Consider the following 12,825-nt stretch of genomic DNA (forward strand, 5'->3'; position numbering starts at 1 on the left):
GGGTGCTGGAAACAAACTCGGGTGCAGGCTCTTAACACCTGAGCTATCTTTCCAGGCCCCCCTTTTCTTTCAAATTATATATATATTTTTAAAGATTTATTTATTTATTATGTATACAGCATATGTGACTGCAGGCCAGAAGAGGGCACCAGATCTCATTACAGGTGGTTGTGAGCCACCATGTGGTTGCTGGGAATTGAACTCAGGACCTCTGGAAGAGCAGTCAGTGCTCTTAACCTCTGAGCCATCTCTCCAGCCCCTCAAATTATATTTTATTTGATTGTGTGTGTGTGTGTGTGTGTGTGTGTGTGTGTGTGTGTGTGTGTGTGGTCAGAGGACAACTTACAGCAGTTGTTCTTTGCTTTTACCATGTGGGTTTCAGGGTCTATCAGATTCGAGCCCTCAGATACAGAAGCAAACACGCTACCCCATCTTGCTGGCCCCGAACCTCTCCGTAGATTGAGAGGAAGGAAGGAAGGAAGGAAGGAAGGAAGGAAGCCGCAATCGCGGCCGGTGACTCAGTGGATAACGTGTGTGGTGTGCAAGCACGAGGACCTGAGTTTAGCACATCTGCTCCCTTGTGACAGCCCAGTGTGGCGGTGTGTGTCTAGAGCCTCAGTGCCGTGGGGGTAGAAACAGGTGGATCCCAGGGACATGGTGGCCAGCCAGTTTAGTAAAACCCTGTCTCAAAAAACAAGGTATTGAGGCCAGCCTGGTTTTTTTTTTTTTTTTTTTTAAAGATTTATTTATTATGTATACAGCATGTATAACTGCAGGCCAGAAGAGGGCACCAGATCTCGTTACAGATGGTTGTGAGCCACCATGTGGGTGCTGGGAATTGAACTCAGGACCTCTGGAAGAGCAGCCAGTGCTCTTAACCTCTGAGCCATCTCTCCAGCCCCCGAGGCCAGCCTGCTTTACATAGTGCTCTAGGACAGCCAGGAGGACATAGACCATGTCTCTAAAACAACAGCAGGATGGCTCAGTGGGTCAAGGTGCTGTAAGCTTGGTGACGTGAGTTTAGTACCCGGATCCATGTAAAGTGGAAGGAGAGAACCAACTCTGCTAAGTTGTCTTCTGGGCCTTCAATCCCAGCACTCGGGAGGCAGAGGCAGGTGGATCTCTGAGTTCGAGGCCAGCCTGGTCTACAGAGCGAGTTTCAGGACAGCCAGGGCTACACAGAGAAACCCTGTCTCAGAAAACCAGGCAACCAACAAAGGTGTCATGACTGCCCGCCCCCACATGTTGCTAAAAATGAATGAATGAATGAATGAATGAATGAATAGTGGCTGGAGAGATGGCTCAATGGTTAAGAGCACAGACTACTCTTCTAGAGGACCCAGGTTCAGTTCCTGTCTTCTGGCCTTGTGGACACCAGGCACACACACACACACACACACACACACACACACACACACACACACACGCAGTGTATAAACAAACGTGGGCAAAATACCCCAGACATATACAGTATAAAAGAAAAAGGTAAAAAGACAGTCTACAAAAATAAAGGAGCATGTGATAAAAGAACATACCTGACAGACTTCCAACCTCCACACAGGCATGCACTGGTGAGCGTGACACACACGCACACGCACACACACACACAAGAAAATAAACAAACGAAAAAGGCTCGTGGAAGCTGGATGTGGTGACTGAGGCAGGAGAATTGAGAGTTTGCGGCCACCTGGTTGACGTAACAGGACCCTGTCTCAAGACCCCGAGCAGTAGGGTGTAGTTTGGTGGTGGACATTACTGGGCACAAGGCTCCAGGTTCTCTCTCTCTCTAGTACCTGAAAGATAGAGAAAAAGGACGGAATCAGAGCAGAATCCAGCCCATCAACCAATAAAGCCAGACACAGCCTCACCCCATGGGTGCAGGGTGCGGGGCCTTGATGAGTGGGCAGTGGAATCCCTGATTCACTGTCCAGCAGGGAAGGCTGTTGTCCTCTGTGGAGTGTTTGGAACGGAGGGAACGCGTTTCCCTTAGTCAGCTTTGGCAGTGGGGAGCTCAGCTTAGCCCTCTATGGTAGTGTTGATGGGGGGCATGGCAAGTTCCACAGGTGAACCCCTGATCCTGGTAAGTGTTCAGGACTGACCACTGCTCTTGCCAGTCCCAGCAGGGCTGTATTTGTGGCCTGCTCTTTGAAACCTGCAGCGTTTCCCAGCAGGCTCAGGCCACAATGGAGGTAGAGGGGCGAGGGGTTCCGCCTACTTTGGGTTGGGCCCAGAGGAAATGGACAGCAGGTGTGGCCCTAGAGACGCCTCTGGGATTGGCTTTGGACATTAGTTCCTTTTATGCCCTTACCTAGACACAGATAGACTCCCGTAGTTCCGGTTTGTTGGAGGCAGGAAGTCAGAGCTCCTCCAGGGGACCTGGAGGGGGAGGGGCCACAGGAGCAGAATTTCTTCAGCAGCAGGAGACCGGGACCCAGGGTCTTGGCCTTGAAACAAGTTCTCATCCAACCATACAGCAGGAGCCAAGGGTAGGTGTGCCCACCTTAGTGACGGGTGATCGGGGCCGCTAGGAGAGGGCATGGCCTCATAGGCCCTCGGTAAGGTCCCTGCTTCCCTCTTCTCTGCTGTGGGAATGGGGTGGGGACAGGGTGCCAGCAAGGATTGGAGTGACAGCTGAGGGAGCTGCAGCCCCTGGCGTGGAGGAAGCTCAGCTCCTTAGATTTGGTACCCCTTACCACTGTAACCACTGAGCCTCTGCAGGCTTGGTGTCCGGGGCTTGGGGAGTCTGAGGAGTCATGGGACCCTGCCCTTTCCTGCTTTATTACCTGGGGCACTTCCAAGCCTCCTTTTCCTCAGCTCTAAAGAGAACAGGTCGGCCTCTGAGGTCACCAGAAGGGGCACTTGTGACCGCGTGTGCAGATGCCTCGCACGGAGCCTAGTAGATGGTGACCAACGCAGCCTTTGCTTTTTTGATCGTCACCGGAGAGGGCCTGGGAAGCAGGTCACCAGAAGCTGAGAGTGAACAAGTCTGGGAGCGGTACAGGAAGGAGGGTGTGGCATTTGGGGCTGGACTCTACCCAGGCCTTGGCACTGTGGAGGAGGGCCCCGAGACGGGAGGCATGCGGCAGGAAGGCGCAACACCTCCATCTCTTGCCCCCGCAGCTGCGCTCTTCCTATCAAGAGCCTAGGCCCCTTGTTGGCTACTGCACGTCAGGGTAATGGCAACTTGCGTTCGAGGGCTGACCCCACCCCCCATCCACCCACCCCCACCCCCGTGTTAAAAGCAGAGTCGCGGGGCCCTGGAGTTTCTAGGGCTGGGCTGCTTGCCAGGCTTTGGCAGAAGCATTCAGCAGAGCAATCTTGCCCCCAGCTTGTTGAGGGGGTGGCAACTGCCGAGCTGGCCTCATGCCAGCCTGACCTCTCTACATACCATACCCATAGCCTGGGGCCTAGGGAGGAGCTTAGAGCATGGAATTCTGTTCCCACCTGGAGGACAGGTGCTCCCTAGGGCCACTTCCTGCCTTCAGAATGGGGAAGCCTAGGCTTGGAAGTTCAGAGAGGGCCCGGCCCTGTCCCCCAGCCCCTCCCTGTGCTGTGACAGGACTCTGGGGCTCCTCCCGCCTGGTTCTCCCAGTTGCCCTGCGGGGGGAATCAGAGTTCCAGCAGGCATTTCTTGCTTACACCAGGCAGCAGCACCTCCTTGTCAGGAGGAATGCAGAGCCAGGCACCTCACCGCTGAGGGAGGAGGGGACAGGGCATCAGATGTGGGAACCCCAGGCCACTTCTGTGGATGCAGCAGATGCCTGCCAGACAGGACCTCTTCAGTTCGGCAGGCAGGGCACTGTCCGTGGAAGTGCCCCTAAGTAGGGCCGGCTCTCACCGGTGGTGGACACCTTCTCTTTGCAGACGCCTTGCTGGCAGACTTGGAATCGACCACCTCCCATATCTCCAAACGGCCGGTGTTCTTGTCAGAGGAGCCCCCCTACTCCTACCCAACTGGAAACCACACCTACCAGGAGATTGCAGTGCCACCGCCTGTCCCGCCGCCCCCATCCAGCGAGGCCCTCAATGGCACGATCCTTGACCCCTTAGACCAGTGGCAGCCTAGTGGCAACCGATACACTCACCAGCAGGTAAGGCGGGGGTCTGAGAAGCCCGGGGCGGGGTGGGGAGCACTTAGGGGTAAAAGGAGCTGATCTGCCAAGGACATGGTAAGCCATTGGGGATGGACTGGGGTCCTGGGCTGTCCCAGTCATACCATGTGAGGGGCCAGTGACCAAGTCTTAATCACCTGACCAGCTGTGGAAATTCCCTGGTGAGGCAGGCTGTGAGCAGGAGCTGCCTGGGGGTGGCCGGCTGCTCCTGTGTCTCCGTGGGGAGAGGGAGGCCTGAGGACTCTCTCTTCCGCAGCCTCCGTCCCCGTCGCCAGTGTTCGGCTCCAGTGCTAAAGCTTCCGGTGCCTCCAACCCCCAGGACGGCTCTCTGTGCTCCCGAGCAGGCGAGGAAGAGCACGTGTACAGGTACAGAGCCAGCCCCTGCGTCAGCCCCGCTCCTGGGGAACCCTAGGGCCATGGGTTTAACTACAGAAGGCCCCCAGGCCCTGCCAGGCCCTGCCAGGCTGCCCCCTGCCCTCTCTGTGTCGCGGCGACAGGCTGGGCTGTCGCAGCATCTGTGTAGTTGAGGAACTGAAGCAAGTTTCCTTCCTCCTCCCCTGGCCACATTCCTTCCCTACCCTCCGCTCTCGCTGAGGAGACTTTGTAACATTCCACCTCTGGGGCCTTGAGACTCTGGGGCCTGCCAGCCACATCCAGCGCCAGGCAGGCACGTCTCACTTCTCTCCTCTGCTTCTCGAAGCTTCCCCAACAAGCAGAAGTCGGCGGAGCCTTCACCTACCGTGATGAGCTCCTCTCTGGGCAGCAACCTCTCCGAACTTGACCGTCTGTTACTGGAGCTGAATGCTGTACAGCATAACCCTCCAGGCTTCCCTGCAGGTACGACTGGGGCTCTAGGCTACGTGTGGGCCGGCCTTCGGGTTCCTGGAGGACTGAGGGATGAGCAACCATGTTGTCTCCTTCTCTCCAAGATGAGGCCAACTCAAGCCCCCCGCTGCCTGGAGCCTTGAGCCCTCTCTATGGCATCCCAGAGAACAATAATTCCTTGGGAGGAAAAACGGGACCTCTGATGAAAGAGAAGCCGAAGCGAAATGGAGGCCGGGGCCTGGAGGATGTTCGGCCCAGCGTGGAGAGCCTCTTGGATGAACTGGAGAGTTCTGTGCCCAGCCCCGTGTGAGTACCCACTGGGCTCTCCCCAGGCTCGGGGAGCTCTTGAAAGTCTCCCCAGGCTGTGGTACCTGTCGCTCAGCCCTGAAGTCACCTGTTCCCTCAAGTGTCTGTTCCTTGCCAGGCCCTGGGGGTACAGTGTGAGCCGCGTGGGTCCCATCCCTGCCACACCGGCCACCATCAGTCAGCAGAGTCAGGTGTTGTGCGTGCAGAGGCCGTCTGTGGCTCAGACGGTTAGCACAGGTTTGCTGATGTACCACAGGCTTTAAATCCTGCTGTACCAGTTACTACAGTCAGCTCTCAGGTCTTACTTTCCCTCTGTAAGTTGGAATAACCCAAAGTGAGGCATGGTGATAGATGGATACAATCCCAGCGTTTGGGAGGTCGAGACTTGGAGATCGCGGGTTCAAGGCCAATCTGGGCTATCTGTATAAGAGAGTTCCAGGACAATCTGGGCTACCTGAAACTGTGGCGCAAAAATACGAAGTAAACTGTAAAATAGGTTGAGCAGACAAGTATAATGGAGATGATTCCACACAGTAAATAGAGGGAGGCCAAATAGTATATAATGTTTGGGGGGACTGACTTGTAACTGTGGCCCTCACAGGAAACACCTGATAACATCAGGTCTTGCTTGTTTATTTTGAGGCAGGGCTTCACTCTGTAGCCCAGACTGTTCTGGAACTTACTATGTAGTCATCCTCCTGCCTCAGCCCACCACACCTGCCTATTATGTGTAATAATCTCTCATCTGTGTACAGTGTTGTAGAGGGTACACAGTGGTGCTCCATGTGTTCGGCAGGGGAGCTTGCCCTTCTCTTCCTGTAGGGGTGCTGTTTGAGCCACCTGCCTGCCTTCTGCTCAGCTCACCTCACCTCACCTCAGCAGTTTCTTAGCCAGTAGCTCTTTCCCAGGGATGGGGATCCCTAAGGTGCTGGGTGCTGGTGGCCTTCCCTGGAGTCAGAGGTGGTGTTGATGTGGTTGGTCCCCTGTGAAGCCTGGGCTTGGCCCTTGGGCTCCACACTGATACCATGCCCGCCCTACAGCCCGGCCATCACTGTGAACCAGGGTGAGATGAGCAGCCCACAGCGCGTCACCTCCAGCCAGCAGCAGACACGCATCTCAGCCTCCTCTGCCACCAGGGAGCTGGACGAGCTCATGGCTTCGCTGTCAGATTTTAAGGTGCCCTGCCATCCCTCTGTCTTCTCTGCCCCCTCCCCCCATCCTTCACCCTACCTCAGTATGGCCCTCGACTCCTCAGGGCCGTGGGGGAGAGTGGCTTGGTAGTAAGTACAGGAGACTGAGCTCCTTAGCAGCCAGTGGAGGCAGAGAAATCAGAGCCGCTTTTAGCTGGGACATTCCTCCCTCTCCTGGTGATCCCCGCCACCAGGTCGAGGGAATCAGGAGGCTGGGACACAGTGACAAAGAGCCCTGTGTTGATAGCTGCTCTTGGTGAGGGAGGGTGTGTCCTGCTGGGCCCCGTGGGATCAGGATCCCATGCCTGAGAGGTCACTCGCCCCAGAGCAGTATCTCCCACGCTAGCTGTCCTCAGAACACCCGCTTTCTTTTCGCCTTGGGGATGGGATTTACCAGCGTCTCCAGGCGGCTCGCTTCGACTCTCCACTTTCTTCTCTAAGGCCCGAGTCCCCAGTCTGTGGGAAACCTAACCTGCCAAGGGCCTGGCCGGTCAGCATGATGTGTCCCACCTTCCCCTCCCAGGCTGTCCAGGCCTGCCAGCCCACAATGTTTTATTTAGAAGATGTAGTACCTTGATAGGGATTAATACTGACAGAACTCGCCAGTAGTTGCTGACTTCAGCTCCACATGGGTCAGCCAGAGACCTTTGGGGCACACCTTAGGGAATGTGAGAAGGGAGCCAGGCGGTCTGTCTGTTCTTGGCCCAGAAAGTGCCTCTTGCCTCCCTTCAGCTGGACTCATACTTGGAGCTCACATGGAGGTGGGAGATTGGGTGGTGGGTGGAGTCCGGGCTCGGAAGCCTTGTTGCTATGGTGACGAGCAGCCAGCGAGAAGCAAGTCAGGATCCGGCACTGGCTGTGCTGGTGCCTGTCCCCTAAGGCTGCTCTTGCTTCCTTAGACCTGTAGCCCAGTGCACACGAGGAAAGCTACACTGCTTTTTGGAGCCCTAGCGAGAGGACTTGAGATACAGGGAAGCTGGAGTGAGCTGGGAGATAGGGTGGGTGGGTGGAGCATGGGGCTGGTGCCCGAGCCTGCTTCCCCTTGGTTTGCACCCGGAACCAGTTCTGGAGCTCTCTCCCCATCATGCAGCTCATCATAAGTCCCCTTGGTGCTCACTCTGGGTGACGTCGTAAGTGTGGCTTTGTGACCGCTTTCTGTTGCCCGGATCTCCTAAGGTGCGAGGACACGGAGCTTGGGCGAGCACTTCTGGGGTTGGACCCTTTTCCAAAGACTCTGTGTCTTAGTGTTGCAGCCGGTGTGGATGGCGGCTCTCTGAACACTCGGGGTGTGCCCGCCTGTCGCCTCACCTCTCTCCCCATGTCTCTCTCTTTGCCTTTATCTTTCTCCTCCAGACTAGCTCTTCTGCTGTGGTGCTGAGCTCCCAGGGGCTGCTGCCCAGCTCTGCTCCGTCCCCACCCCTCACCCTTCTTCATCCTCCTCCTCCTCCTCCCATGGAATCCTCCCCTGGAGGCCACACCCCAGAGATCCTCAGCAGGGAAGGAAATAGTCAGATCCTTCTACCTTCCGTAGCTCCCAGAAAGGTTGATGAGGTCAGTCTCGAGGGGACATCTGACACTCAGAACTCAAGGTGTCCTTCTGTGGAGGGTTCTCAGCAATCATCTGGTGTTAAGAGCCAGGCTCGGCTTAGGAATGACCTCATGGACTCCATGAGTGAGCCCTTTAGGACTCCCCTCTGCCACACTCCATACCCTGCTGCGAGCACAGGATCTCAGGGGCTACTGGCCAACGACGTGTGCTCAGAGGAGACTGTGGCTCCCATTTGGAGATGGCCACAGGCTGTGACAGCATCCAGGCCTGAGACTCCTCATGGAGTGGCTTGCAGCTTTCAGGAAGGGACTGAGCCAGCTCTTGTGGCAGTGGACAGGCAGGCTGTCCTCCCAGACACCTGGAGTCTCCCCAAGGAATGTGGCCAGCAGGAGCGAGCACAGTCAGAACCAGGGGCCCCAGGAAGCAGTTGCCATGCCCCAGCTGACAAGCAGCAGTTAGGTGGAAAGATCCCCTGCAGGGGAAGCCTGGAGGGGCCAACCCAGGCACTCGAGAACCCAAGGAACCCAGAAGGTACCGCCGAAGCCGCTCTGGAGGCCAGGAAGGAAGAGCTGGAGTTTCCTCATGCCGTGGTCCTGGGCACACCCAACACCTCGGAGAGGATTTCCACCGCTGGCCAGGCAGGCACCAGCTTGTGCAGCCACTAGGCATGACCCTGGCAGGACTTGAGTGTGGGCCACTCCTTGCTAACTGCATGCAGCCCTACAAATGTCTGCCTGGGCAGGAAGTGCCAAGGACGGTGGCCCTGAGGATGTGTTCGGCACTGATCCTACGGGGCCAGTGCTGTTCCCTGGACCCTGCCATGTAGAGGTGATGCTCCACCTCCTGCTTGCTTAAGACTGACCGCCTTTAGAAGGGCTGTGCCCGTCCCAGTGAACCGAATGGTGAAAACCACACACCCCTCTGGCAACACCTGCTAAACATGGGACCCTGGGGAACCGCCCAGAGGCTCAGCTTCCTTTCTTTGAAATGGGAGTACTAATAGCGCATTTTCCAAGGTCCTCCACAAGATTAGATGAGATAGTTCCTGAAAAGTAGCTTTCCCCCCTCCACTCCTGGCTGTCGGTCCTGCCTTAGCCTCCTGGGTGCTCGCGTCATAGTTGGGTGCCATCTTGCCCGGCTCTTACTTGTTTCTTGTATGATTCAAACTTTATGCCCTCTTCCCCCCCCCCCCGCCCCCCAACACTGCAGATGATGAGTAAGTTACAGTATACACTAGAAAAACACTGGTTAAAAGGTGTAAAGAAAAGAGGAGCCTTCATTTTCCTATTTAAGTTGGAAGGAGGGAAAGGAACGTCAAATACTTCTTGAGCTGTAACCCCGTGAGGTTAGCCAAGGAAATGCTGCTATCCCATTTTAAGGCTAGAGAGGTGGAGGCCCCTGGAAGTGGAGTACTGTGTCCAAGGTTCGAGGCCGACTTGGAAGTGACTGCTGGGCCACACCACTGTCTTCAGCCTGTACCCGGAGCCAGCCCTAACTGCTTCCTGTGTCCTCCACCTCGGCTTTGCTCGGCTCTCACCCCGCCCCGCCTTGACACCCTAGTGTGGACTAAACGGCATTGTACCTTGCCTGGAATGGGATGGTGACAGCTTTGCCCCCCCCCTCCCCCCAGATCCGCTCTGTGATCAGGAGGAGCCGGGAGACGGGCCACATCCATCCCATGTCCCGGGAGCCCTCCCCTCGCCGCCGGCTGGACCCTGCTACCCTGAGCAGGACCCCATCCCAGGAGCGGCTCATTGCAGAGCTGCAGGGCCGGCTGGGCATCCAGCTGGAGGCAGAGGAGGCGGCAGAGGCCTCTGCCCAGGACTGGCTGACGGAAGGCGTTGTCATCACTGTGCAGCCGCGTGGGAGGCGGGCCGGGGGGCAGCTGGTAGAGAAGGTAGCCAGCAGATGCTGGGGCCGGGGCCAGGGCCTGGGAAGTGGGCTCTGCAGGTCTCCTTGGCCCCAGTGCTGGCCGAAAAAGATTTTGGGGCGGTGGGGTGGTTTCTGCATTTCATGGCTTATGACAAGGTCGGCCACGTGACTCTGCCCTCGGCTGGCTGCTGCCGAGTTCTTGCCTTCCGTATCTCTCTCCCCTTTCTTCTTCCCAGGTCGTCTACCCTCCCGACTCTCCCATCCCTCTGAGAAGAACCCTCTCTGTTGTGGCTCCTCCTCCTGACCCTTTGCTCCAGCGTCACCCTGACACCTTGGCCAGCCACTCTCCTTTCCGGCCCAGCCTGCCCACCCCTTCCTGTCCAGGGCCCTTGGCTGGTGCCTGTGCTTCTTCTGGGGTCCAGAGTGCAGGGGCAAAGCCCCAGGAGGAGGACGGGCATGGCCCTCCTGGTCTCACCTCTGTACCGCACACCATGAGGTCTGTGGGCTGCCAGACCAGCGAGGACCCACTCTTGCGTCCGATGCAGGCAGGCCTCCCAGGAGTCCCAGCTCCTGTCCTGACTGTGCCCTGTGTTAACTGAGTCCTTCCTTAGAACCTGACCGGGGTCCTCCTGAGCCTGGTATCTAGACACCATCTCAGGAAATCACCTCCACCCCCGGCCTCTCCCTTGGGGTACTTTCAGCAGAGGAAGGCATTCCCATACTGGAAACTACAGACATCTCTGCCCTTGTTGCCTGGGCCTGCGGTTGTCAAGGCCTCAGTATTTACTTCCCGTTCTCCTGCCCCATGCCTTCTCTCTCTCTCTCCTCCGTGGGCCTCTCTCACGTTCTTTTGCTCTAGATATATTCTCTCTCTTTCTCCCTCCCTCCCCCCGCCTCTCATTTTTGGTTATGGCCAGTAGTGAGAAGTCCTCCGATCCCGTGTTCCCTGTGTGAAATGATCCAGTGGTGAGGCCTCTGAATCTTAGTTTTTAAACAATGTCTTCTCCTCCTTTCTTTCCCATCTAAGATGCACGGCCTGGAACAGAGAGCAGACGGAGAGCGGCAGTGGGCAGCCGGCTGGCCCCCCAGCAGCAGGCAGAGCAGCCCTGAAGGGCAGGACGAGGGAGGGGTCAGTGCTCGGGCTGGGGACTGAGTTCTTGCTTGGCATGTGTTCCCTGGGCTTAGTCATACAGCTGGGTGCTGGAAGCCCTCCTTGACCCTAGGACTGCCTGCTGATGTCACCTCCCTCCCCCAGAGGACACTACCTTTTGCCTCAGCCAGCCCGTCTGTTCAGGATGCAAAGCCTCATAGGTGTGTTATGCTGTGAGTCGCCCACCCCAGGCCCTGGAAATCTGACTAGCCTTCTCTGTGCCCACAGTTCATGGCCCAGGGGAAAACTGGGAGCAGCCCACCCCCTGGGGGGCTCTCAAAGCCTGGAAGCCAGCTTGACAGCATGCTGGGAAGTCTGCAGTCCGACCTGAACAAGCTGGGGGTCGCCACGGTGGCCAAAGGGGTCTGTGGGGCCTGCAAGAAGCCCATTGCTGGGCAGGTAAGAAGCAGGGGAGGTGGGCCCTGGGACCTCGGCTCCCGTCTTCTTGGCTCTGAGTCCCTTGGTGTCTGTCTTCTCAGGTTGTGACTGCCATGGGGAAGACATGGCACCCCGAGCACTTCGTCTGCACCCACTGCCAGGAAGAGATCGGGTCCCGGAACTTCTTCGAGCGGGACGGACAGCCGTACTGTGAAAAGGACTACCACAGCCTCTTCTCCCCGCGATGTTACTACTGTAACGGGCCCATCCTGGATGTGAGTGCACGCGTGGACGCGGGCGGCAGGACGGACGCGGGCGGCAGCGGGGCTCCAGGCTGGGCTCCGACCCCTCTTCTCCTTCCATCTTCCCCGGGGTCCTCAGTCTTCTGTTCCGAGAAGTGTCAGCCCCAAGGCTTACACAGACAGGAAGTGCTAGGGCTGAGTCTGGCCCTGGTGAGTCACAGCAGCCCTGGTGCTCTAGCTCCCTTCCACCTCCCATCATGGAGCTCGGCTGCTTGAGGACCCAGGGATTAGGAGCCCGATAGACAACAGGCTGGATGCCAGCTGTCTGACTTTCCACAATGTGTGATGTCAGGGAGATGCCCTGGAGTCTTCCTTTCCTTATAAAATAGGAGCCACAATGAAAAGCGTGAACCTATGACTTTGAGCCCATGAGGTTTGAAGAAGAGGGATGTGTGTGTGTGTGTGTGTGTGTGTCTGTGTCTGCCTGTCTTATACTTCAGCAGCTCTGAATACTTAGCATTTGCAGTTAGCAGAGACCCCTTTGGAAGTACCTGTTCTCCCTTGGCTGTGAGCAGGGCTGAGGTGGGAAGGAGAACCTTGCCCATGATCCCTTTTTCTGTTTTCACAGAAAGTAGTGACAGCGCTCGACCGGACGTGGCACCCAGAGCACTTCTTCTGTGCCCAGTGTGGAGCCTTCTTCGGTCCAGAAGGTAGGGCTGGGCTGGAAGACATGCCAGTCACGTTCTGGGATGTCCTGGAGGGAGGTGGGGTGACCTCGCTGGTGGAATCAGGGTGGCTCCATGTCTAGAGGCCCTAAATCTACCCCTACACCCCTGCTCCTCAGGGTTCCATGAGAAGGACGGCAAAGCTTACTGTCGGAAAGATTATTTCGACATGTTTGCGCCCAAATGTGGCGGCTGTGCCCGCGCCATCCTGGAGAACTACATTTCAGCCCTCAACACCCTCTGGCACCCCGAATGCTTTGTGTGCAGGGTAAGGCATTTCTACTGCAGCCAGAGGGTCTGGGAGCAGGGGGTGGGAGAAGGCAGGGCTGTCAGAGAGTGAGCTGGGGTGCGGTGTACGTGTGCACTTCTTCAAGACAAGGAGCAAGTTAGAGGTGCCCACTGCACTAGAGCCGTGGAGGCCTCAGGACTGGTCACACTGAGCAGAGTATGTGAGGATGCAGTGATTTGATGCCAGT

The 12,825-nt window shown here is 57.0% G+C and overlaps 1 protein-coding gene across 4 annotated transcripts in view; it reads left to right on the forward strand.

Moving 5' to 3' along the window:
* The window catches only part of Pxn (paxillin), a 55,154-nt gene that overhangs the window by 39,636 nt on the left and 2,693 nt on the right, over positions 1-12,825 (forward strand). Inside the window, exons 2-14 of one of the 4 annotated variants that reach the window (XM_052755131.1) lie at positions 3,865-4,091; positions 4,369-4,478; positions 4,813-4,949; positions 5,042-5,243; positions 6,284-6,419; positions 7,787-8,620; positions 9,613-9,879; positions 10,091-10,399; positions 10,882-10,983; positions 11,233-11,403; positions 11,484-11,657; positions 12,253-12,334; positions 12,469-12,617. In XM_052755131.1, coding sequence (XP_052611091.1) covers positions 3,865-4,091; positions 4,369-4,478; positions 4,813-4,949; positions 5,042-5,243; positions 6,284-6,419; positions 7,787-8,620; positions 9,613-9,879; positions 10,091-10,399; positions 10,882-10,983; positions 11,233-11,403; positions 11,484-11,657; positions 12,253-12,334; positions 12,469-12,617 — 2,900 coding nt within the window. The remainder of the gene's footprint in view (positions 1-3,864; positions 4,092-4,368; positions 4,479-4,812; positions 4,950-5,041; positions 5,244-6,283; positions 6,420-7,786; positions 8,621-9,612; positions 9,880-10,090; positions 10,400-10,881; positions 10,984-11,232; positions 11,404-11,483; positions 11,658-12,252; positions 12,335-12,468; positions 12,618-12,825) is intronic. The other 3 variants (XM_052755132.1, XM_052755133.1, XM_052755135.1) reach the window with 3 other exon arrangements.

This window comes from Peromyscus californicus, unplaced genomic scaffold (assembly GCF_007827085.1).
Source record: "Peromyscus californicus insignis strain IS unplaced genomic scaffold, ASM782708v3 Scaffold_2__1_contigs__length_46816999, whole genome shotgun sequence".
NCBI lineage: Eukaryota > Metazoa > Chordata > Mammalia > Rodentia > Cricetidae > Peromyscus > Peromyscus californicus.